Source organism: Corythoichthys intestinalis, chromosome 12 (genome assembly GCF_030265065.1).
Source record: "Corythoichthys intestinalis isolate RoL2023-P3 chromosome 12, ASM3026506v1, whole genome shotgun sequence".
Classification (NCBI taxonomy): domain Eukaryota; kingdom Metazoa; phylum Chordata; class Actinopteri; order Syngnathiformes; family Syngnathidae; genus Corythoichthys; species Corythoichthys intestinalis.
In genome coordinates, this window is record NC_080406.1 from 37173987 (window position 1) to 37201586 (window position 27600).

Consider the following 27600-nt stretch of genomic DNA (forward strand, 5'->3'; position numbering starts at 1 on the left):
GATAGATAGATAGATAGATAGATAGATAGATAGATAGATAGATAGATAGATAGATAGATAGATAGATAGATAGATAGATAGATAGGGGTGCAACGGTTCAGTTAGCCCACGGTTCGGTTTGAACCTCGGTTTTGGGATCACGGTTTCGGTTCAGTTTCGGTTTGCTTTTTGCATTTTTTTTTTTTTTTAAACTGCCTTTATTTTGCTTTTAAGAAAATGAAATAAACACTTAAAATGTAAAAATGTTCGACTGTTAAAATGCCTCTTAGCTCTTTGGCTAGTTTAGTGACTGACTACTGAAATACACACACAGTAGTAAAAAAGTTACTAGGCAAAGTAACTGGTGTTACCTTTCATGTTTTTGGTTTTTTTTTTTCATTTTTTTCAACAAAAAAAAACAAAACAAAAAAACATAGTAACCTTTGCTATGTTTAGAGGTCATTTAATGTTCTGAATGAACCGTTAAAGTTGATAAAATTGCTCCCGTTTTTTGCATTAGTTCCCTTCTGTCTACTTTTGAAAATTTTAAAACTGTTTCATCATTTAAAGATAGACTCAAGTCAAGATTTTGCCGATTTAGGAGTATATTAGATAAAAAGTTACTTAGGTTCACTAGGAAGGTTCACTACAACAGAGCCTTTCTGAGAAGTTTCCTGCTCTAAAATGGCGGCTGTTTAACTAACGCTACCGAGTCTGTCATTTCGCATGTAGTTCTATATGCATGAGGTATCTAGGCGTAGGTTGTAGACTGTCGGCTACAGTCAGGAAATATTGGAGCCACCTAGCCTAGCATCGCGTTTGCTACAGCGTCACAACAAACACATCCCTCTCAGTGCTTCTGACTTTTCTCGCGTCATTCAACCAACGTATTAACGAACGGAGGAAAAAAAAACGTAATGCACGAAAAACGTACAGAATTTGAACGTAATGTACGGCGTACACATTTAAAAATCAGTGCTCACTTGTACAAATTACGCTGAGACCGTACAACTTGACAGGTATGAATTATAGTGGACTGTCACAGTTAGGTAGTAGCACTCTGTAGCACGGGACGTCCAACTATCAGTGGTCACGGCAAAACTATGTGCTTTAGCGAAGTCATCTTCGATGGCTTTGCGTGCCATTTCATAAATATCGGGGAATACGTTGTTGGAGAAATATGTCCGCGAGGGAACAATGTAACGCGGGTCAAGCGTTGCAAATAAATTAACGAAGCCCGCCGTGTGTTTTCACTGGTGTCATCTCCGGGGTTGTCCTGCTCTGAGAAAGTGATATCTGTGGATGATGCCGGCTGAGGTGCCGGAGTCATGTTATAAAAGTGTTGCCTATAGCATAGGGAACAAGCGCTGAGCAATGCTTGCAAATTGTTGTTGTTTTTTTTTTCAATATTTTCTCTCCCTCCTATTTTCTCTCCCACCGCATTGTAGTCCACAGGGAAACCGAAATGTTGCCACACCGCAGATTTGAAAGAAGCCAGTGCTTCCTCAAAATTCGGTCTCTCCACTCCTCCGCTCGCCATAGCTTTTTGTGTTCTTTCTTGTTTCACTTCCACTGCGGTCGTAAGCGAGAGAGGGCGTTACTCGGCTTCTATTACACAGGTTCTTGACAGCGATCGGACATTTACTTGCGGCGGGGCGGGAATTTCTCCACAGCTGTGCTTCACGTCGCACACAGAGCTCGACCAATTCATTCCACAAGCGTTCGGAATAAATTAATTGTAAAACCGAAAAGGCGCGGTTCATAAAGGCGTATTGAACTATACGGTTCGGCTTTGAACCATAAACCGTTGCACTCCTAATAGATAGATAAATAGATGGATGGATGGAAGCATTAAAGAATGCCGTCTGTTTTTAACTGTGGCAAATCGGTCTATCACTCTGCTCTGACTCCTACAGGTCAATAAAGTTGGGGGATTGATTATTATTACTGTATTATTATGACTATCCACTGATGATAGTGATATGTGAATGAACTCATCTATTGTACTCAACCCTGCGTAATGTGAGAAACACAACTGATACACCAGAAGGAAGTCACTCCAAAGATAGTGGTAAAAAGATAAATAAAAAGATAATCAACAACCAGGACCTTCACTATGCATTTTAGACTACCTAGCTAGCAACAGTTAAGTAGCAGTGTTATTTTAGCGCTGGGATGCTAACTTTTGACCGCAAAACAACAAAGACTAGTAGCAGCTCAAGTAGTTTTGGTTTGCTTCACATGACCATTACGTCTGCCATCAAGGGCTTCCGCGATTTGACAAATCGACAACAGCTCATCGACGAACAAATAATCCAACCGCTATTTTGATACCTAATGAATCATTTAGAGAGATTGCTGATCTAAAAATTGTCCGAATTCTCATTTTTAAGCCTTTCAATAGAAAACTTTTTCATTTCTGATTTGTTTACCTATTTTGTAACCTAAACAAAAAATAAACAAACAAAAAAAGGGGGGCTGGGAAATATTGTCTTTTTTAAATTTATTAATTAAAAAAAGTACATTTTTATTTAAAAGGTCAGGAAAAAATTGCTTATATTGTTTATTTCTTTTTTTATATAAAAAATCAGTGGAAAAAATCTCAATTTTTACAAAATGTTTCTTTATTTAACTTTTTAAAAAAAGGGGGGGAACAATAAATATTCTATTTCTGTAGTCCTTGACCTTTCATTGAAGACTACAGACGAAATAATGTGGCGGGCCGGATCTTGCCCCTGTGCCTTAAGTGTCTTCAATCAACTCAAGAGTTTTCCCATTGTAAGGTAGTGGAAGCTTCTTAATGATGACCAAGACGCTCGCTTTTCAACTTAAACATTTAGTACAGTACTTGAAATGCTGCAGTACAACATAAAACAAATGCATTTTGGCCATAACACGGCTCATTCGACTTGGCTTGCTTTTTTCTTTTTTTCTCTCTTTCAGGTAATTAATGCAAGAGCTTACTCTGTCGCACTTCAAAATAAAAGCACTTCCTGTCATATCTCTAGCAGGATATTAACTGTTATCAGGAAATAATATTCAGAATAGTTTTAGCTGTGTATGTATTACTTTCAATGTAAATAATGTATCTAGAAGCCTTTGATATTTTAACTATTTCTTTTAGCTGATTTGAAAGTAAACGATTTGAGTAAATATTTTCTTTTTAATAAAAAAAAAGTATATTATTTATAAAAAGGAGATAAAGTATTCATTAAAAAAAAAAAAAACTAAAAAAAAAATAAAATACAGTAAAACAGAAGGGGAAAAGTTCATTCACTGCCAACCTCTCCCAGTTGAAAAAGACTGGACGTCTATTGCCATCAAAGTGTTAAAGGGAACCTCGGACTTATTGTAGGCTCTACTAAGCCACAATTGTTCTCTTTTACAACAATATGTTATTAGAAACCCATAAAATATTACCATCGATTTAAAAATCTGTAAAATTTACTACATATTTTGACCTACGGAGAGCGCCATGTTTTATGCGCGCAATGGACGCTCGGGGTGATGACATAGTTTGTCACTGTCACTAGACGAACCCTACAGGTGTTCTGTAATTCCATCTATGCAGCGAGACGTCCAACACATGCACACATCGGTTAAAAGCGGCGTGTAATTACTATTTGTGTGTTTATTGAGTCTTTTACTACCTTTTCATTGCCTCAAAATCCTTTTTGCATGTGTTTCCCTCTCATACTTTTAAGCATTTGTGTTTGCTTGTGGTAGCTTTAAAGCAAATTGTGGATCTGTTCACCACATTAGTCACGTAGCGTATTTAAACTACCCTTTTTGATATTGCTACGTTTAAATGTTTAGTATGTTCTGTCTTTATGCATCCATGCAAAACAAGCTGAAAGCGCACGGTTGTACTTTTTGTGGCAAATTCGCTTGCTGTAGGTTTTGCCGGTGTAGCCCATTTTGGCAGAACACCAGTTTTGACATTCTCTCGTCTCGTCTCATACCGTCTTTCCTGTTCATTTTGCTTTTGCTCCTCGTTTTGTGAAATATCGACAGTGCTGTCAAGCTCATTAAGTCATTCACTCCCAGGCATTTTCACCGGAGCAAGGCCCTTCGCTCCCGGCCGTTTTACTGGATTTTGATTGATTTTGCAAAGCCCACAGAAAATTTTGTTCTATTACTATATAAACATGGAACCCACCAAAAGAAAGATTTTTTTTTCAGCAGAAAAAAACAGTTCATATTGTTTTCCATTCTTTAGAAATCAGCATTAGAAAATAGCTTAGTTTGAGCAATTTTCCAATTTGTGATGAAAAAATTGAGAAATTGAACTTTTTGTGAAAGCATACATTTCAAACATAACTTTGACTTTAACACAGCTATATTTTGCTTTAGTTACTTCCCAAACATCTGAATAATGTTTTCCATTTACAAAACAAGATAAACAACAAGACAAATAGAGCTTTTGATAGCAAAGTAACAATTTATTTACACCTAACTGAAAGATGACGCTGTTCTGGCCGCAACAGCCGGTTAAACTTTTCCCTCATTGCCGTCTGTCTCATAAAGAGGAATTTTTTTTTAGTCTCTATGGGCTCTGCTCGCAAGCAGCACAGACTCAAAGGCATCGTCCGCTGCACTGGTGGTCCCGGTCGTTCTGCTTGGTTGTCCAGCGCCCGGCAGCCTGGGCGTCCTCAAGGTTTTTCTGCTCGGTCGTCCACTGCCTGGCATCCTGGACGCCATTCGGTTGTCTTCTGCCGGCGCCTCGGCCGTGCGTTGCCATTGAATGGGGTTGCGGGTCTTACCAAATGTGCTACTGCCCTCCAGTGGCCAGTTTTATTGCTTTAAAATGGATTTTCAGCTTTGTGCTTTGGAGCTAAATTGAATCAGAACCCAGAGATGTCTCTTGTAAAAAAAAAAAAAAAAAAAAAAAATGTAAAAGATGTATAAATATATCTTGGGGACACTGAAACAATTAAAAATAGAACGTACAGTATTTATACGTTTTTGGGAGCAAATGAGTTAATGTTCATCTCGGATTCAAATTGAAATGGTTGAACAGATGACATGTTTATGCCGCTTGAGTCATACTCTGGAAGCTCGGCAGCATAACCCAGTGACGTCACCGCCCTGCTAATTAATTTTACAAATTGTATAAAAATGAAAACATCAAGAGGGGTTTCAATATCAAATTATTTTAACTCATAATGACGTTTAAGAACTACAAGTGTTTCTATCCGTGGATCCCTTTAAAATCTCATCATCTGAGTCCGATGGAACTAAAATTGCTTCACGAAAGAATGAAATTCAAAACTGTTTCCTAGTAGCAGCTTATGCTTTATTACAGCTCGCGCATTAAATTTCCACATCGTGCTGTTTTATCACAACAATTCCACGTTAATAGCTCCAACACAAAACCGCCCGGTGACCACAAAGTGTGAGAAACAACATGAGCAGCACAGTCAACACAAGAGCTGAAAAAGAAGCCGACGTTTAGTGGAGGAAAAACAGCACGCACTCGCGCAAAACCCAAAACTCCTTAAGAGCACTTTGGAGGACAATTAGCAGACATTCCAGGAGCTGAAGTGATGGATTGAGCAAACGAGGAGGTAAAAGTGGGAGAAATTAGCGTCTGCGGTGAGCTACCGCGCATTCCTCCCAAGAGGTTTTTGCATCTTTCCCTGGAAAAGAGTGCAGGTTGGAGTTTCCGGGAAGACGTGTAGGACATGAATGAATGACTGTTTCTGATTGTGCTCACCCAGGAAAAAAAAAAAGAGCAGGGCTGAGCATCACACAGATTTCGGACATTCCACTCTTCACCTCTTTTAACCACCAACACTGCAAATATATTACTTTAATATGTTTGACATCTGCGCAATCCCGCGACGATTAAACAAGGCTTGAAATTGATTTAGGCAAATATGGTCTTATTACAGTGTCTTTATGATGTGTAACAGCTCAACCAAAATGTCACTGCATGGAAAAAAACACTCAGTCGCATCTGCTTGGATACTACAAGAATTTTTAATGAGGTCTCTCCTTAGTGTTTGTGTTAATGGACACTACTGATTGCTGCGCACGTGCTGCACTTGAGGTTGCGTTTCGTGTTCACGGGATCAAATGTCAGCTGAGCTGAACTCTAGAAAGGGACTCACAAAACGGTAACAGTCAAATGTCATATTGACGAGTGTATATTGAGATAATGATCTATTGAAAAATGGACTTGAAGCTATTTCCTTTAGCACAAAGTTATTGAGCTCATTTATAAATCATGCTGTTTATTGTTTTATTACTCTGGGCTGGCCGATAAGCATACGCGAAGATTAAGGGGGGGGGGGGCATAGCCCTCCTTCCCTGGTGGCCGAAATTGTCATAACATGTAACTGACTTTCCAATACAGTACATGATTTCAAAATTAAAGACTGTCGGTAAAGTGCTGTCTATGAAAGTTGTAAAGCAATAAAACAAACAAAAAAAGGAATGAAATTAACAAAAAAATAAATAAAGCTGTCAAACGATTAAAATTTTAAATCGAGTTAATCCCGTTTTAAAAATTAATTAATCGTAATTAATCCCAATTCAAACCATCTCCAAAATATGCCATACTGTATTTTTCTGTAAATTATTGTTGGAATGGAAAGATAAGACACAAGACGGACATATACATTCAACATACTGTACATAAGTACTGCATTTGTTTTACTATAACCGTAAAGCCACAAGATGGCATTAACATTATTAACATTCTTTCTGTTAAAGGGATCCACGGATAGAAAGACTTGTAGTTCTTAAAAGATAAATGTGAGTACACGTTATAGTGATTATATATTAAAATCCCTCTTAATATTTTTGTTTTAGTAACATTTTTAATCAAAAAAATGAATTAATAGCTTGCCATTGTTGACGTCGCCGAGCGGGATGTCACATGGGCTCCCTGCCTTTCTTCCACAGTGTCTTTAACTACGCAAGGTAGTGATTGAAATACACCACAAGGTGTCAATGGCGAGTTTTAAATTAATTAGAGATCTAGCCAAGGCAAAGTCTGAGTACGTTTTATGTGTATTTTGCATAGCTATTTTGATTTGGAATTCCAGCTCTCTTTGCATTGAGCGCTTTTCTTTTTGTGAACATAATTTTTTTGAAAGAGATAGGAATATTATTTTTGTTGTGCTTTCACTAAATGATACTGAAGCAATTTAACTGTTCCGCCCAAATGCATGATGGGAAGTTGGGCAACCATGACTGTCACTGGTGGCTACAAATGGTATTTGTTCTGCATTGTGTTCAATAAAGCCGTGTTAAGAAAACGATCATCTCCTGTCATTCTTCCCCATGTCGCTCACCACTATAGTTATATGTGTTGTGAAAGAATTGCCAATGCTTATGCCAATAAAATTCGTGGGCCAATCAACGACTGTATCCACTCGCATATCACTGCGTTTTAGCTCTCAATGTACAAAAACGGCGTCATTATATTCTGGTTGAGGCAATACATGAGCGAGTCATTCCGTGCATGCGTTAAATGCGTCAAATAATTTAATGTGATTAATTTAAAAAGATTAATTACTGCTAGGGGTGTAACGGTACACAAAAACCTCGGTTTTGAGGTCACGGTTCGGTTCATTTTCGATACAGTAAGAAAACAAAATGCAAAATATAAATGTGCAAGTTGTTTATTACACACCTTTGTGCTTTCAACAATAGGAACATTGGCCTATACAAAGCTAGAATTCTGCTCAAAAAGTAGCGGGTATTTAGAGATAATCCAACAACAATTTGCCTTTCAGACCCCGCGTATTGGTCAGCTTTCTTTCTGAAAGAAAGAAGAAAAAAGAAGTCCTGTGCTAAAGAGAAAAGCAATCCCAATGACAAAGATTTTAACATATATTTTACAAATGAAATGCCTCAATGAATCATTTTTTCTTCTTATGAACGGTTTTCAAAAGCTTATTGGTAGATTTTCGCAAGTTAAAGCGCCACACAGAAATTCATAAATTTAATTGTGTAAGCAGGAGCTGTGTATTATTCCTACTATTTAATTACAGGTGTTTTAGCTCATTTCAATTTATTTTATTTACATAAATGGGCTATTATTTATTTTATTATGAGTTTATATTTTACGAATGTGATGTAATATTCATTTATATTGTATATTTTATATTGTGTAACTTTAATTCCTATGTGAATAATAGTTCCTACTTGCTTTGTTGTGGTAGGAGGGTTTTGTATTGAACACGGGGCCGTGTTGGTTATTATTATAGCAGAGAAGACAGCAGTAAATCAACAAAGACAAGTCAACTGTGCCCCGATCTACCACTCAAGAGATCCGATGGACTCAAAAGGTGGGTTACGATTGCATATTAGTTTGAAAATCGACCGGATCCACCGTGTTTTTACACGAGTGACTTCTGGTCTGCCCGATCCTAGCTACCGGTAGTAGTATTGATGCAGGAGGGTCACGTCTCGTGTCAAATATTAAACTCTGCCGTTCTTTTCGCGTGCGTCGTGTTGAGCCGCTTCTGAGACGCGTCTAACACGCGGCCATACTGCGACTAGTGTGCATAGGCTGATTGACTTTAACGCCCGCGTTTCACTGTGTTCTCACATCGGCCACGTTGTCGCGCATTTGACGTTTCTGGGTTATACTGTCCTACCGTGTTGGTCCTCATTATAGTAGAGAAGACGAAGTAAATATAATCTACACAAAGAAACTGTAACGCGATCGACTCACAGCCTCGAAAAGTAAGGGTTACATTATGTCAGAAACTCGTTCGGTACGCCTCCGTTCCGAACCGAGCACCATGTACCGAAACGGTTCAATACAAATACATGTACTGTTACACCCTTAACTACCGCCCGTTAACGCGATAAATTTGACAGCACTAAAAAAATATATTTTTATAATGGGTCAAAATTAATTTTCGAACAGATCATGTGACTAGCACCTTAAAGACAAGGTCATTTGCTTTGCTTAGCCAACACCAACACCAACTGAAGACAGTAGAAACAAGATAGATATACATAATGTAGTTTTTTTTCTAACATAAGCTTTCAAAAGCGACAACAACTCCTGAGCGAAAAACAAGGATTGAAGATGTGGACCAAGAAACGCCGGAGAGCACCGCCAAAACGGTGAGTGGAGTTTCAGTTTGCTCACTAAAGGCGCTAATTGTACAACAGAGCCACAACTACTCCAAGGTTTTCCAATAAACATTCAGAACAATAACAGAACAACTTCAACTGAAGTTATGGGGGAAAGTGTCAAACTGCCAATATTGCACCATTATTGTTGAAATCAAAATAGTGCATGGAAACATCTGTTTTTGGATCAAGTACAAGTACAAGTGCAAAGTGCCAATAAGGCACTGCCATATCACATATGGCTCACAATAACAATAAAGGCACACGGCTTCAGTTCAATGAATGAGGTATGTATGTAATGAGTTTATAATTCATTGTTATTCAATCATTTATTGTCCATTTATTTTTTGCACCATGAATGCAAATGGTCTGCTCATATAACAAATCCCAAGCATCTTCGTTTAGAGACATCTAATGGTCAATAAAAATAACTGTTGTACTAAGCTGTAACCAGTCTGTGTACAAAGACAGAAGGCTTCTACATTCACTTTGAAGGTAACATGCATAATGGCTAAAAACAGATAGGGGCGGATTTTATAACCCAGACATTACGTTATTTCTGGTCTGCATCGACAACAAAATAAACCACACATTTCCAAAGATGGACAATGGACTGTCTCTTACACAGCTCTAAGATCCAGTAGCAAATTAATTTATATATGTTTCCTGTTTAATGTAGCGATCTTTCCTTTTTGCCTTGTTGATAATTGCAATGTTTGCTCACCGCTTTTCATCTCACGGCGAAGAAAAAGGAAATGACGATCGGCCCGCTATGATATTTACATGATCAGCCTTCGCGCTGTGACCTGGGAATTAAATGGCTGTTTTCACACATGCTGCATCCCGGGTAAGTCCCAGACATTATATGAGGACATGACCTGGTTAATGTCCGTGTCGTTCCACCCAGGAAATTGCTTTCTGACATAAGGGCTACCTGTTCAAATTCCAGGATTTAACCGGAGTTTAGCGTATGGTTGAAATGGGCTTATACTGTATTAAATCTGCAAAATTACATAGTTTTTTTTTTTTTTTTTTGAGGTTCTTTTTTGGAAAAATTGACACTTTCATTTCATTTCAAGCATGCCTGTGGCTGCACACGAAGCATCCCCGCCTGTCCATCTTTCAGTCTTTCAGCAGAGATGGGTGACACCCATGACACTGCGGCCTATTTTGTTTACCCACACACACACTAGGTGAACCCGGAGCCCTTCCTCAGCTCCTCCTTCCCCAGCGAGCCACACCAGAGGAGGATTCACACTGAACGGTCATGGAGAACATCGGTCTGCAGCATCTTGCCAAAAAGAGGGAGGGAAGAGTGTGTAGAAATCTTCTCAATTTGGCCTTTAAGCCATGCTCATTTTGAAAAGCTAATATTTACCGCGCCCACCCGCACCAGCTAGGACGCCAAGTCTGCGTGGATTCGGACCGGCTCGCCCATCAAATCTTTATGAAGACGATTGACATCATTGATGGAAAAACTCCCAAAGTCCACAGAGAAAAATCATGTGATCACTTCCAGTAGTTCTTATATGACTCATGCTTACAGTATGGCCAGAGATGATAAAGTGTACTAGTATCAAAGACAGTACATAAATATAGCGACATAGTGTTGATATTTTGTACACTTTTTATTTATGATATAGCAAAACAAATTGAATATAAGTAGTTAAAAAAATACTTTGCTGGTGGAATGAAAGCAGTATTTACATTGAAATTGTGAGGTGTTATTTTACAAAGAGTTATTTGGAACGCCTGATCTGTATTTTCTATTCATTTATTAACAATTAAACCAAATAAGTTTTCATCAATGAGTAAGTTTGGTGTTTCACAGGATATATACATTTTTGAAGAAGTATTTAACTCTTACCATTTGCAATTTGCACTTTGTGGAATGCACTAATAACTTAAAGTGCATGTGACACGAAAAAGCATGTTTATTTCATAATACACGCGGTATTTTATGCTCCTGAATGATATGGACCGCGTGGATGTGTGTGGAAGCGATCGCTATATTTATTTAGCTTTTTGACTCCCGCGCCATGAAAATGAGTGACTTCCGGCTTCGGTCTTGCATTGAGGAGGAGGGCGCTGCGACGTGTACGGTAGAAGACGTCCTCTTCACTATACGGTGTACTGTTGTGTATGAGGACGAAGGATTCAGCTGATTTTGCGGATTAATACGTTTATTTTTCGCATCACGCCAGCCAAACGGCTGCCGAAAAATCATTCTGTATGAGGGAGAGGCATATGCGCCTTTTTGGAGTTTCAAAAGGTTCCCATTCACCGTGGATATTTACTGTGGGACCATTGGACTTACGAGGAAGTGAGTAAACATCTTGTTTTGTATTATGTCAAATACGAATACAGCGATTACAAAGTAAACACTACAAACTTTCTTTAAATAAAAGACTACTTATGTTTGATCATTGATAGGCATGTAAAAAGCTGTCCTCATGCACATTAGCAGCACGTTAGCTGCACAACAACTGCAGCCACCCTCCTACGGGGAACGAACTGTAAATTGCTCTCTGCCGGGCGGTTTGCCGATCCGCGAAGACAATCGACAACCCAGTCGTCATGTCAATAAATCCAGGCTAGTTATGTGTGATTTTCCGCTTCGAAGACTTTGAAACATCACTCGGTTCGGGTTAGCATGTCGGCTAGCTGTCACGCCTTTTGGTTTGTTTACATTCTCCGAAGCCGGGGAAGGGAAATGACATATGTCCGATTTAGGTGTCATAAAATGTCGTTCGGGAGGTGCGACAGTAAAGGTGAAGTCGACTGTTTTGACCATTATGGAATAATTTTGCCATGTCGTCCTGAATAAATGCATTTTTATTATTTCATATTCCATTTAGCACAAGACTGTTATTTGTCATGACCATGCCATTTATTTAGCAATTGGGGAAAATACTTGGATAAAAAGAATATCCTGTAAAAATATTGAAGTAAAGAGACAGAAACAATGACATTTTGCAGCTCTCTTCGTCGCGTTTTCCTCGTTGTGAATAGTTCCCCCTAGACGGGCTGACTGGTCCTTCTCAAGCCATTTATATAGCTATTGGGGAAAAATACTTGGATAAAAAAATATCCTGTAAAAATATTGGAGTATAGAGACTGAAACAATGACATTTTGCGGCTGTCTTCGTCGCGTTTTCCTCGTTCTGAATAATTCCCCCTCAATGGGCTGAAAAGTAAAACCGATGAGCCCAGTCTACCGCTGACGTCATCCACCTGTTGGGGACGCTAAAGCCCTATAACGGTAGGCGTGGCTAACCGGCAGATTAAAAGACTAATTTCTCGTCATCTGCGCTTTGCTAAATTGTTGTATATAGTCGAATCGTCTCAAAATATGATTGTAATTCACATAATAATGCCATTTAAGACTTTTTTTCTCCTGTCGTATGCTCTTTAATATTACGGCTGTCAAAATTATCGCATTAAAGAGCGGTAATTAATTTTTTAAATTGATCACATTAAAATATTTAACGCACATGCCCCGAACAAACAGATTAAAATGACAGCACAGTGTCATGTGCATTTGTTACTTGTGTTTTTTGGTGTTTTGTCACCATCTGCTGGCGCTTGGGTGCGACTGATTTTATGGGTTTCAGCACCATGGCCATTGTGTAATTATTGACATCAACAATGGCGAGCTACTAGTTTATTTTTTGCTTGAAAATTTTACAAATTTTATGAAAACGAAAACATTAAGAGGGGTTTTAATATAAATTTCTATAACTTGTACTAACATTTATCTTTTAAGATCTACAAGTCTTTCTATCCATGGATCGCTTTAACAGAATGTTAATAATGTTAATGCCATCTTGTTGATTTATTGTTACAATAAACAAATACAGTATGTTGAATGTATACAGTATATCCGTCTTGTGTCTTATCTTTCCATTGCAACAATAATTTACAGAAATATATGGCATATTTTATAAGTGGTTTGAATTGCAATTAATTACGATTACTTAATTTTTAAGTTGTGATTAACTCGATTAAAAATTTTTATCGTTTGACAGCCCTACTTAATACAGTTGTGGTCAAAAGTTTACATACACTTGTGAAGAACAAAATGTCATGGCTCTCTTGAGTTTCCAGTTATTTCTACAACACTGATTTTTCTCCGATAGAGTGATTGGAACAGATACTCCTTTGTCACAAAAAACATTCATGAAGTTTGGTTTTTTTATGACTTTATTATGGGTTAACAGAAGAATTGATCAAATCTGCTGGGTCAAAAATATACATACATGGATCTGAAAAAGCGAATCATTGACTTGAACGAGTCAGGAAAGTCACTTGGAGCCATTTCAAAGCAGCTGCAGGTCCCAAGAGCAACAGTGCAAACAATTGTTTGTAAGTATAAAGTGCATGGCACTGTTTTGTCACTGCCACGATCAGGAAGAAAACGCAAGCTATCACCTGCTGCTGAGAGAAAATTGGTCAGGAGGGTGAAGATTCAACCGAGAATCACCAAAAAGCAGATCTGCCAAGAATTAGAAGCTGCTGGAACACAGGGGTCAGTGTCCACAGTCAAGCGTGTTTTGCATCTCCATGGACTGAGAGGCTGCCGTGCAAGAAGGAAGCCCTTGCTCCAAAAGCGGCACCTTAAGGCTCGACTGAAGTTTGCTGCTGATCACATGGACAAAGATAAGACCTTCTGGAGGAAAGTTCTGTGGTCAGACGAAACAAAAATCGAGCTGTTTGGCTACAATGCCCAGCAATATGTTTGGAGGAGAAAAGGTGAGGCCTTTAACCCCAAGTACACATGCCTACCGTCAAGCACGGTGGTGGTAGTATTATGCTGTGGGGCTGTTTTGCTACCAATGGAACTGGTGCTTTACAGAGAGTAAATGGGATAATGAAGAAGGAGGATTACCTTCAAATTCTTCAAGATAACCTAACGTCATCAGCCCGAAGATTGGGTCTTGGGCGCAGTTGGGTGTTCCAACAGGACAATGACCCCAAACACACATCAAAAGTGGTAATGGAATGGCTAAATCAGGCTAGAATTAAGGTTTTGGAATGGCCTTCCCAAAGTCCTGACTTAAACCCCATTGAGAATTTGTGGACAATGCTGAAAAAACAAGTCCATGTCAGAAAGCCATCAAATTTAACTGAACTGCACCAATTCTGTCAAGAGGAGTGGTCAAAGATTCAACCAGAAGCTTGCCAGAAGCTTTTGGATGGCAACCAAAAGCGCCTAATTGAAGTGAAAATGGCCAAGGGGGCGCTGCTGTATGTATAGTTTTGACCCAGCAGATTTGATCACTTTTTTCTGTTCACCCATAATAAAGTCATAAAAGAACCAAACTTCATGAATGTTTTTTGTGACGAAGAAGTATCTGTTCCAATCACTCTATCAGAGAAAAATCTGAGTTGTAGAAATAACTGGAAACTCAAGAGAGCCATGACATTATGTTCTTCACAAGTGTATGTAAACTTTTGACCACAACTGTATATTGCTGAAATTCTTAGAATGAAGTTAATTACATTTAATTACAAAAAAATATTGGATTTCATTATGTATTTGTTTAATTGACTGTTTAAAAAGTTAAAATCTCATAAAATAGCAAGCCTAGAGAAGTCGAGAGAAAGCAATGCAAATGTCATATTAAAATTTGACATTTATTACAATCATATTAAATAGCATATTTTAAATGGCATCTTCCCACGTGATGTTAAAATTATATACCAAGAAATATATGAATATTAATTCAGTTTTGGGGTTGGGGTTGTGTTTTTAAACCTATTTCCAATGGGAACTCTTTATATAAAAGTGGTGAATATTTGCAGAAATTATTAAAAAGGTCACCTTTTTTGAGTCAAAGTATTGGAAACAGCTCTCAATATGTTAGAAATTGTTCATTTGTTCCACTAACAGGATTCCTATCTTACAGTGTCAATCAAACTCAACATTATCATCATAATTGGAATTCCTTCAACGCAAAACAAATGAATTAGTAAATCAAAACAGTAGCTAATCTACATGCAGCTCTATTGGATTGAAGAAAAAGTAGTCCCTTTTCTACAGCAAAGGAGAAAAAAACCGGTGAAATAATTGTGTTTAATGAGGCCTCTGAAAGCCTTGTTTACATCTTAGTTGTGTGCGGGAGCTCCGCCTGTCGATGACGGCTCGCGGGCCCAGCGGGAGGCTCACTTTGGATGAATAAAAAGACATCCCAAATAGCCTTTCAGTCCACTGGGCCTGTCCACCGCATATCTGCCTCGCTCTTCTTCATGCAAACATGAGATGCTTTTTTTTGTTTTAATTCCTTTACAAGAAGCCTTTCTTCTAGGCCAATTCAGCTGTCAAAATGAAAGTTGACAGCTAACATTTGTTACTTTCGTGAGTGAAAAAACGCTGCATTAAACAGGGTAGGAGTAGGAATCTTCACAATAAACAACAAAACTAAATAGGAATACAAGAGTAGTGTCAAAGTTCATGATGTAAAAATAAAATAACATACACACTAGTTTCTGAGTGATAAAAAAAAAACATCTGTTACAACATGGGCCATTCACTTTATCATGAAAACATGATTCCACAAGTACATTTTAATTAATGGATGAAAAATAAGATTCTGACAGCTTTTCCTCCTCAATTTATTTAGAATCGACATTTGAACAAACATTTCACAAATGTATCACATAGTGCTAAACAAAAAGGGATCTACAGTGGGATAAAAAAGTATCTGACCCTTTTGGAATTTCTCACATTTCTGCAGGAAGTCACCATCAAATGTGATCTGATTTTTGTCAAAATCACACAGATGAAAAAAACAGTGTCTGCTTTAACTAAAACCACCCAAAATTTCTAGGTTTTCATATTTTAATGACGACAGTATGCAAACAGTGACAGAAGGGGGAAAAATAAGTAAGTGAACCATCACATTTAATATTTTGTGACCCCCCCCCCACTCCCCCTTTGGCAGCAAGAACTTCAACCAGACGTTTCCTGTCGCTACAGATCAGTCTGGCACATCGATCAGGACTAATCTTGACCCATTCTTCTCTACAAAACTGCTGTAGTTCAGTCAGATTCCTGGGATGTCTGTCATGAATCGCTGTCTTTAGGTCATTCCACAGCATCTCAATGGGGTTCAAGTCTGGACTTTGACTTGGCCACTCCAGGTCGTGTATTTTGTTCTTCTGAAACCATTCTGAAGTTGATTTACTTCTGTGTTTTGGATCATTGTCTTGTTGCAGCCTCCATCCTCTTTTTAGCTTCAATTGTCTGACAGACGGCCTCAGTTTTTCCTGAAAAACATCCTGATAAACCTTTGAATTCATTCTTCCATTAATTATTGCAAGTTGTCCAGGCCCTGAGGCAGCAAAACAGCCCCAAATCATAATGCTGCCTCCACCATGCTTCACGGTGGGGATGAGGTGTTGATGTTGGTGAGCTGTTCCATTTTTCCTCCACACATGGCGTTGTGTGTTACTCCCAAACAATTCAACTTTAGTTTAATCAGTCCACAAAATATTTTTCCAAAACTTCTGTGGGGTGTCCAAGTGCCTTTTTGCGAACATAAAACAAGCAACATGTTTTTTTAGACAACAGTGGCTTCCTCAGTGGAGTCCTCCATGAACACCATTCTTGGCCATACTTTTACATATATTTGATGTGTGCACAGAGATATTGGACTGCCAGTGATTTCTGTAAGTCTTTAGCAGACATTCTCAGGCTCTTTTTTTACCTCTCTGAGTATTCTGCGCTGAACTCTTGGCATCATCTTTGGTAGACAGCAACAGTGCCAAACTAGATTGATGAACATCCAGACTTTTAGAGTTTGTTTTGTATCCTTTCCCAGCTTTATACAAATCAACAATCCTTGATCGTAGGTCTTCAGACAGCTCTTTTGACCGAGCCATGATGCACATCATACAATGCTTCTCATCAAGACAATTCTTTCGTGGTGTGTGTTTTATAGTGGGCAGGGCAGCTTTAAACCACTTATCAGTGATTGGCCACACACCTGACTAAAATAGTTTGGTAAAAATGGGTTTCAATTGCTTTATAAGTCTACTTAGGCAGAGGGTTCACTTACTTATTTTCCCGCTTCTGTCATTGTCTGCATGCAATTTGGGTGGTTTTAGTTAAAGCAGATGCTGTTTTTCCATCTGTGTGATTTTGACAAGATCGCATTTGATGGTGATTTTATGCAGAAATGTGAGAAATTCCAAAAGCTTCAGGTTCATACCACTGTAGCACACTTGTATCAGAATCGGGTGCCAAAAACTGTATTGGAAAAAACAATACCGTTTACAGACCTGTCCCCTCACACATACATTGATTGGATATTTGCCTGCTATTTTATACAAAACTAATGCAACCATCTATCCATTTAACTCCTTAGCTGCCATTGACGGCGCTAGGCGGCCAATAGACGTCTTTTGCCATCAACTGCGTTAAAACATAATCACCTTCTTGCCAGCCTCCAATTCAAATAGATGAATAGAATGTAATTTCTACAAGTAAACAAACCTGCATGTGGGAAATATATTGTGACTTTATCCCACTCTCATTTATAGGCGCATCTTTGAATTCTCCTGCACCTGCAGCTTCAGCACACATGAAAGGCCCGCACCTTCTCGACACACTAAGACTGCGGCGGTGAGGAAGCACTCGCTCCATGACGCCGCTAAGCATCTCATCTCAGCAGGAAGCGCCCAGGCGCCTGCGTTTCTCTTATCAACCCTCTGCGGGCGAGAGCTCATCGGGGCGCGGCGGCAACCTGAGCAGCCTCTGTCTCCTTCTCTCTCAGCTTTGGCGGCAGGAGAGGAGAAGCAGCCTGAGCCGGTGGATGCTCTCGCACACACACAGTTGTCTCAAGGGCATACGTAGAGTGGGCTTTAAGTCATTAATACTTTAACAAATACACTTTCACATTCACAAGAAACAGTTGAAAGTCATTCATCCAAGTGTTTTCTGTAAATATTTCACTAATCCCAAATCTACGGCCCGCAGTTAGTACTACACATCAAATTTGTTTCAAACCTCCATGTGTTCACAAACACACCAATTGTAAACATTTACCTGGCCTTTGACAGCATACGCGGATGAATTAAAATATCTATTTAACCTATCATGAAAACAACTTTGTCCTTTTTCAAATGTCTGTCTATTTATTTAACAAGAACGATATCTTCCAGTTATAAACATATCGTAATTTTCGGACTATAAGGCACACCTGACTATAAGCCGCGACCCACTGAATTTGACACAAAGCAGCATTTGTTCATAGATAAGCCGCACTGGTCAGTAACACTTTGACAGCGCCATCATAAGACTGTCATAAGACCAAATGAACCACCATGAAGCATTGCTTCAAGAAGCTTCATTTGGCCATCACTGCTCCCTTGGGGGAGACAGTCAGCCTCTGCTGCCACCTATTGTCAACACTGTTTTTATCCAACATGCCTCCTGGCATGCATTGCAGCACCACAAATGTCAGTAACAAATCAAAATTCATGTTCTGTGCTAATTATTTCTTCAGTTACTGTTCTAGTTGTTTCATTAATTGCTAGTTATGGAATTTGGTAACACTTTATTTGACAGTGGCGCCATAAGACTGTCATAACACCATCATAATTATGACTTAATACTGCCATGAGCATTAATGAAAGCTTATGACAGATGTCATTTTGTGTCCTTTGGCAAATTATCTCCATTTTGAATAGATGTAAAGGTCCGAGCTGGACATAAATGGAGTTAGTGACATACCGTACTTTCCCGAATATAACGCACACTTTTTTTCCCCAAAATCAACTTGTAAAATCATGGTGCGCATTATAAACGGGTACATGGATGTAGACAGAAATAGATATACTAGTATATATATATATATATATATATATATATATATATATATATGTAAACCGATTTTTCTTTATTGACACGGCCACGTTGTGTTGAAGAAACATATGCTGCGACCCGTTGCCGACCATTACGGTACGTGACGTCACCATTTTGTTTCGGTAATACTTCATCGGCCGAATGATTTCGTCTGTTAAATTCTGCTTTTTTCACTCTTCATAAAGCACAGAATTTAGTTTCTTGAACTCATTTGAGTCAACGTTTATTGCAGCTCCGCAACTCGGACCATAACAAACGTAAGCACACAGACTTCCTGTGTCCGTCAACTATATCTGTCCCTCGGGAAACTCAAACCCAAATAACAATAGTTCCTATTGTTACTGTCGTGTTGACAGCGATGAGCGCTCAAGGATTTCCGACTTACGTTCTCACTTTCATTTTACCGTATCAATCCATGGAAGTAACATTTATTCATCATGATGAAACGAGCAAGTTATACAGCAGCCTTTAAAAGAAAAGTCACATCTGTTTTGTTTTCTCCTAGATTCTGATAAGTTGGAGAAGTTGTCAAATCATATTATTACCGTAAATATTGTCAGTTTATGGTAATGTTTTGAACTACCAATGTGCTATGCTTGTGCTGTGTTTCACCAGTCATTAAAATGACATTTGTACACGAGCTGTGTTTTCTTGTATTCTTCTATTTATTGGTGCTAAAATGAGGGTGCGCTTTATAAACGGGTACAATAATTTTCCCTAGATTTTACAAGTAAATTTGGGGTGCGCATTATACAGGGGTGTGCCTTATATTCGGGAAATTACGGTAATTTGCCGGATGACACTTAATGATATTTGTCATAAGCATTCATTATTGCAAGTCATAATTATGATGGTCTTATGAGAGTCTTATGGCGCCACTGTCAAATAAAGTATTACCAAATTCATAACTAGCAATTAATGAAACAACTAGAACAGTAACTGATAATGTCATGTCTTAATTACTGTATGAGGGTCTTATGGCAGTCTTATGACGCAGCTGTCAGATATACTGTTACCTATTAACCCAAATAAATCAACAAATAAGAAGCACTGGACTATAAGCCACGATTCAAAATGAGGGGGAAAAGTAGCGGCTTATACTCCGAAAATTAGAGTAACAGGAATTATATCTTCCAGTTAAAAACATAATTAAATTAAACACCTGACTGCTCTTTAGTCACCCCTACACTTATCTTTACATGTTTGCGCATACACATGCTCACCTATAATGGAGTTTCGGTCAATTGTTCATGAGGCAGCTTTCGAAAATTAATTAATTAATTTTGTCTATGTTTTGTAATCTATTCCAGATTGAGTTATTAAATAAATTGAACATGCTACGATTCTTCTGACTTTTTGCCAGACTTATTCCCCCTGTGATCCTCCATCGAAACAGTGCCAGAAGGTTTGTTGGAAAGAAAGTAGTCGCTTATTGTCTTTTTCGCCATTGTTGGCATGTGCTGTCAAGCTTTCCCGCTACCCCAATTATCACCCACTCCACACATCACCCACCTTCACCTTCTTTTTCTTCTGTTGTATTTTCCCTTAGCAAACTAGCTCGTTACATTACCGCCAGCTAGTGGATTTAACCGTGAAAAAGTTTGTCAGCAACAACAAAAAATTCTGCAATGTTACTGGTAGCATATGTGCGAGTAGATGAAAAAAATACTCATACAGGCTCTAATTTTAGTCACAAAGTTTGGAGCTCTGAACTCGATCAAGTAAAATGAGTTAGTTTGTCCTTTCCCATATGCGCGTAGGGCATGCAATGTACATTATGCAATGTTGACTAACAGAGAAATGAAAACATCTCTGTAGCATTCACATACACACACACATTGCAAACAACAATTTGTCCATCCCAAAAAATAAATACATATTTTTCCATTCACATAAACATCATTCACACTCGCACCTATTGTCAACTTGCCTCTCTTCAACAAACATCTGTGCATTCTCATTCGAAAATTCCAAAGACACAGCTGATGATGCTCATCCCAAAACCCGCACCAAAAATGTCAACAAACGAAAGACTCTACGCTGCAATTACTCATGTCAAGTCGACACCGTCATTATCAGTGTTTTGATTGCATAAACCCAAATAACCAGGAAAGCTACTTTCAGACCGCCGCAGAAAATGCTTTAACTTCTGATGTCATCGGGACAGAAAAAAAAAAAACAAAAAAAAAAGGTCCCGGAGCCCACAAAAAAACATGTCTGAATTTCATTAAGGAAAGCTGTCGAAAGCTCCACTTGCTATTTAAATCAAAACAGTTCGTTCCACCACAGACGCCACACGACCACGATTCAGCCTCGGTCGACTTTCTTTTTGCGGCATGTCCTGAATACATGTGAATTATTAGGGAAATTTTTCACACAACCACAGATTGGTAATATTGAAGAGTAGCCTCATACGGGTAGACTAAAATAAATTGTATCTATCGAGATTTTGGGCACCAACTATAACTTTTATTTTGCACATGCATGGCTCTGTTTTAAGATTTTCTTGATTTGTCAAAGATAGTTAAATGGTTACGTTGATAAAGTCTGTCTCCTCCCCTTCTTCCTGAAGTCTGTAAATTGATGAGCTAATGTCGAGACCACAACGCGGGTGCCTCTTTAGGTTGTTCTGCTTTACTACAAACTTGCCTTGCCTTCAACTTCCAGGCAATTTTGTTTTGTAGTATCACATGAGACTGACTGACTTGACACGATAAATCGACAAGTAATCGATTATTTGACAACTATTTTGAGATTTGAATCATAGACTTCATTACTATTGACGTGACACTTCGCGTCACGCCCGAGCTGCTGAGCTTCATTTAGGAATAGTCAGCCGAAGACGGCACACGCTCTTTCCAAGCCAGGTTTAAGCTTGGATTTTTGGAAGAACTATGAGAGCTGTACAGCATACAAGCAGGAAGGATTGTCTCAGGAGTGATTTGTTCGAGGATTCAATGTAAATCATTTTCGTACCATGCATGCATTTTGAAACGTTGCGAAAAAAATCAATGGGAGAATGTGAACCACTACGGTCATTCTTCAACATATACACAGTGGGGCAAATAAGTATTTAGTCAACCACTAGTTGTGCAAGTTCTCCCACTTGAAAATATTAGAGAGGCCTGTAATTGTCAACATGGGTAAACCTCAACCATGAGAGACAGAATGTGGAAAAAAACTCCAGAAAATCACATTGTTTGATTTTTAAAGAATTTTATTTGCAAATCATGGTGGAAAATAAGTATTTGGTCAATACCAAAAGTTCATCTCAATACTTTGTTATGTACCCTTTGTTGGCAATAACGGAGGCCAAACGTTTTCTGTAACTCTTCACAAGCTTTTCACTGCTGTTACACTGTTGCTGGTATTTTGGCCCATTCCTCCATGCAGATCTCCACTAGAACAGTGATATTTTGGGGCTGTCGTTGGGCAACACGGACTTTCAACTCCCTCCACAGATTTTCTATGGGGTTGAGATCTGGAGACTGGCTAGGCCACTCCAAGACCTTGAAATGCTTCTTACGAAGCCCCTCCTTTGTTACCCTGGCTGTGTGTTTGGGATCATTGTCATGCTGAAAGACCCAGCCACGTCTCATCTTCAATGCCCTTGCTCACTCAAAATCTCTCGATACATGGCCCCATTCATTCTTTACTTTGCACAGTTCAGCCTGGTGCAGGTCTACAATTTTGTCTCTCGTCTCCTTTGACAGCTCTTTGGTCTTGGCCATAGTGGCGTTTGGAGTGTTACTGACTAAGTTGGGGACAGGTATCTTTTATACCGATTATAAGTTAAAACTGGTGCCATTAATACAGGAAACGATTGGAGCCTCGTTAGACCTCGTTAGAAGAAGTTAGACCTCTTTGACAGCCAGAAATTTTGCTTGTTTGTAAGTGACCAAATACTTATTTTCCACTCTAATTTGGAAATAAATTCTTTAAAAATCAAACAGTGTGATTTTCTGTTTTTTTTCCACATTCTGTCTCTCATGGTTGAGGTTTACCCATGTTGACAATTACAGGCCTCTCTAATCTTTTCAAGTAGGAGAACCTGCACAATTGGTGGTTGACTAAATACTTATTTGCCCCACTGTATCAGCATTTTGGTATTTTGTCACACACCTAGAAAGTAGTAACTCGTTGTCCTGATTCATCAGGGTTTTTTTGGGCAGTTATTCAACTCTTAAAACTGGTTTTGGTCCAGAAACTACATTTTGAGGATCTTGGTCTCGACTCCCAACGATTTTGATCTTGTCTCAGACTCAGATTTTCTAGCATAATTTCATTAAATAGATATTCAATCCTATATAAACCAAGCAACTATTTGTGGTAATATAGAAAACTTAATTTTAAAATCAGATACAGGTAGTCCCCTGGTTACGAACGAGTTCCGTTCCTACGCTGGCGATGTAACCTGAATTTCAGCGTAAAATTGGAATTAACCCTTTACGTAAGCCTGTCGCAATATGCAATAATTCCATTTATCGCGCGATATATAAAAATGAAGGCGGTCATTTTTCCGCTGCGATTTATCGCCTCACGTGCACGTGTGTGTGCGCGTGCGGCAGACGTGCTGTTAAAAGTTCGTTACCAACTGCGCAAAATGCATCTTCGTTCCAGGTCCGGCAAAAACTAGCGCCAGAGCCAATCGTTCCCATTATATCCTATTGTTCAACGTACACCGGCCGCGTCAGTGCTCCGGAGTGACTGTGGACCATCTATGGCGCGCCGGTGTTGTTGACGTGTGGGCGCTCCCATCAGGAGTGACATTTCACGCGGGGCGGCTATTTTTCGGCACAACGCTGGATATTTACAACGAAGTCCGCCAAAACATTGTTACCGACTTGGCTGCTACGAATAACCTCACTTTGACAACGAACAGCTGAATGAAATTAAGAGCGCTGTGCTTCAAACTCGTCCTGTTTATGAAAGCCGTCATATGCTTGCGCGTACACACTAGATATCATGAAATGGCAAACTAGATGTATTACGGTCCATGCCATTGGCTACGTGAGCCCAGAGTGATTATGGGACATGTAGTCCATATACTACATCGATGAATTCTAAACTTTCATGACTGAATGGAAGTTAAGAAGGCCAAATCAATCCATACCAGTGACTATAGATAATGTTGCAAATATTGTTAATTCAGTACGTGACACAGATGGATTCGGACCATAAATAGGATGTCTTGCTCATGTAGTAAACCTAGCTGCTAAGAGAGCTGTAGAAATCAACGGTGTGCCCTGCCTCACTTTACAAACAGTAAAGATTGTTCTCAGCACTTTTATACAATTTTTTTCATATCAGTAAGGAGTAAGCACATAAATATTATGCACTAAAATGCATGTTTATATGATGGCAATTTAATTTTTACAATACAATACAATTTTTTTTTTTTTTTTTTTTTTTACAGAGCATTAAATGTATTGAATCGGCTCAAAATTCGTGTCCCCCATATCAAAATTCGTACCGAACCATGACTTAACTGTATCGTTGCATCCCTATCGAACACCATTGCAGAAGCTATGACAGGAAATGTTTTCATTTTCCTAAATGCTTAAGTTATTAAGTGCAATTTTTTTTTTTATTAAACACATTTTATTTATTCTGTGTTTCTGTGCGGTATCAATATTGTTGTTTTTTACTTAAGAGGCAGGGTCTATTGTTTTTAGTTGTGATTTCTTAAAAAGTATATTTGAATTTAAGAATAAATATTAATCGTGTTTAAATGGGTGTACTTGATCTATTAATATATACTGTATTCACACTGTGTTATTGTAAATTGGTTAAAAAAAATTGGGGGGGGGCGCAATAATATCGCATATCGCAATAATTTATGAGAATAATTATCGCACACTAAAATTTGTTATCGCGACAGGCCTACCTTTACGTACCCCAAATAACTTGCCAAAAACATGTATTATATGTAATTGTACTGTCCTTGCCAAGATGTTGGCGCTAAGTCCGAGCTAGACAGCAAGATTAGCTCCAAAATGACTATGTCAGACATCCGTATGGTTTGCTGACTTTATTCAGCTGCTCATGACATCATACTTGCAGAATAAAACTAATATAAAAATTAAATTAAATCAGTTTCATGTTCAATAACAGCAATTCAACATTGGGTTTATAACTAGCTGCTGATACAGCAATAACAATCCACACAAACGATTAAAATGTATCAGTTAGCGTCCGCACATCATTAAAAACAATCACATAAACTCACCCCACGTATCCGACCACAATTGAAAACGCACATTAAACAGTACAAAAAATGTTATATACAAGTGTTGCCTCTGTGGATGCTTCACAAGCAACAAATGTAGGCACAGGCTTGAAGCTCTTTCCACTTCCTCGTGGGAGCAAATGGCTCTTCTTCGTGTGTGCAAAAACATGCTTCTTCGTGTGTACATGCGCTCTCACTCACGTCCGGAAGTACTACCTGCTCTACGATTCCTGCGCCAAAATAAAAGCATGCATCACAAAACAAAAGTCAACATTATTTAAAAAGATAAAATTAAAAAAAAAAAAAAAAATGACTGGGGACTCCGTCATCGTAAAGCCGAAATCACATAAGTCAGGAACATCGTAACCAGGGGACTACCTGTATTATTATATTATTTCTTATTAATTGTGAATGTATATTTTCGTATATATCATTTCATTTATATCGTTTTTATTAAATAAATATGTTGATGAATGAAACGTCATGTGATGTTAACTAAAATGAATAAAAGAGAAATAAAGAAACAAACTTTTTTTTAAAAATTTATTTTGTAGTAATAAAACGAGTTCCCTATAAACGGTTAAGGAAAAACAAATGACATTATTTTTTTGTGTCACTACTATTTTGCCACCCCTGAAAATGACTGGAACCTCAACACGTAAAAAAAAAAAATTGACTTTTATGGTCTTGGTCTTGTGTTGGTCACAGTCATTTCTCGTCTTGGGAAAGTCTTGGTTTCGGATCATGTGGTTTTAAATTTAGCACAATATTATTTTGAGAGTGAAAACAGATTTCCTTTTTAGTTCTGCGACAGCGGTTGACCTTTACTCCCATTGATAACGCATTATCCTCCATGGAAAACAGGTTTCTAGGTTAAAGGAACACTAAAATCTTTCCAGTGTGAATATGAGTGTAAGTTCTAGTTCCTAAGTACAACTGGCTCAGTCACCACCTTAGTGAGGATAAGCATTATTGAACAGACATCTTTCTTTGACCGACAACACTCATGGCCTGTAACATCACTCCACAAACTCCTGCGAGTGTCCGTTACAAAGCACTTAGTCAGCAGTCCAGCTGAGAGTCCAGGCGGCGGACCTCGCACGCGAGCGATCTGACATGCAACCACACACGCTGACCCCTCGACGCGGCACGCTTACCCCCACATGCATGCAAAATGTCCCCCTCTTGCTGTGCGGGACGCTGGACAGGTGGACAGAGTTTGCGCTGCCCGCTCGCTGCTTTTTGTCGTTTACGTGTGCGGCTTGTTTCTCAGGTCTCATCCTTTAATCTGCCCACCATAAGCTATTATAGTGGAGGGTTGAGCCTGTCCGAGTGCCTGCCTGTCATAGGTGCGTCTCCCTGTGGGGTTAACCTGGATCAATACCACACACACGCATGCTCAACCTCTTTGCAAAAGTGCAGCCGTACTATTAAGGCTACAAGTAGTTTAAATCATTAGCTGCCTTTGACGGTGATTGACGTCCACTCCATTTTGACTCGGAGAGGCTGGCAGCGATTGATCGCCGTCAATGGCTGCCAATGAGGATGTGGCAAGGTTGAACAAAAATATGGCATTTATTATTTGGAAATGACAGCTATTTTGTATGGGTCTAACTAGGGTTATTCCGATCATGTTTTTTTGCTCCTGATCCGATCCCGATCGTTTTAGTTTGAGTATCTGCCGATCCCGATATTTCCCGATCCGATTGCTTTTTTTTTTTGCTCCCGATTCAATTCCAATCATTCCCGAAAATTTTTCCCGATCATATACATTTTGGCAATGCATTAAGAAAAAAATGAATAAAACTCGGACGAATATAAACATTCAACATACAGTACATAAGTATTGTATTTGTTTATTATGACAATAAATCCTCAAGATGGCATTTACATTATTAACATTCTTCCTGTGAGAGGGATCCACGGATAGAAAGACTTGTGACTTTGTATATTGTGACTAAATATTGCCATCTAGTGTATTTGTTGAGCTTTCAGTAAATGATACTCTAGTCATGCCCAAATGCATGATGGGAAGTGGAACCATGACTGTGCGTAGTGCTATCAATTGATATATCTTCTCTGCGTTGGGAAATAACATAAGGTGCTAAGAAAAAGATCAATTGCTACCTTGCTTCCCCACATTGCTTCCCTTGATATTTCTAATCGTAGGGAGAGGGATTGTAAGGCTTTAGCCAATTAAATAAAGGCTCCAAAGGCTGCCAAAATTCACTCTACTCATTTTACGCTGCCTTTTATCTCTCTATATAGGTAGAACGGCGCCATTACAGATTGAGCGCGACATTGCGTGAGTGGGTCGTGCAGCGCATGCATTAATTGCGTTAAATATTTTAACGTGATACTTTAAAAAAAAAAAATTAATTACTGCCGTTATTGGGATAAATTCGATAACCCTACCTTAAGCCTA

General features: G+C 38.7%; 1 protein-coding gene across 6 annotated transcripts in view; it reads right to left on the reverse strand.

Moving 5' to 3' along the window:
* The window catches only part of igf2bp2a (insulin-like growth factor 2 mRNA binding protein 2a), a 127361-nt gene that overhangs the window by 44289 nt on the left and 55472 nt on the right, over positions 1–27600 (reverse strand). Inside the window, exon 1 of one of the 6 annotated variants that reach the window (XM_057853433.1) lies at positions 26333–26967. The exons of the other annotated variants lie outside the window; for them this stretch is intronic. Coding sequence (XP_057709416.1) covers positions 26333–26340 — 8 coding nt within the window. The 5' untranslated portion in view covers positions 26341–26967. Of the gene's footprint in view, positions 1–26332; positions 26968–27600 lie in introns of those variants that run through there. 6 annotated transcript variants of the gene reach the window in all.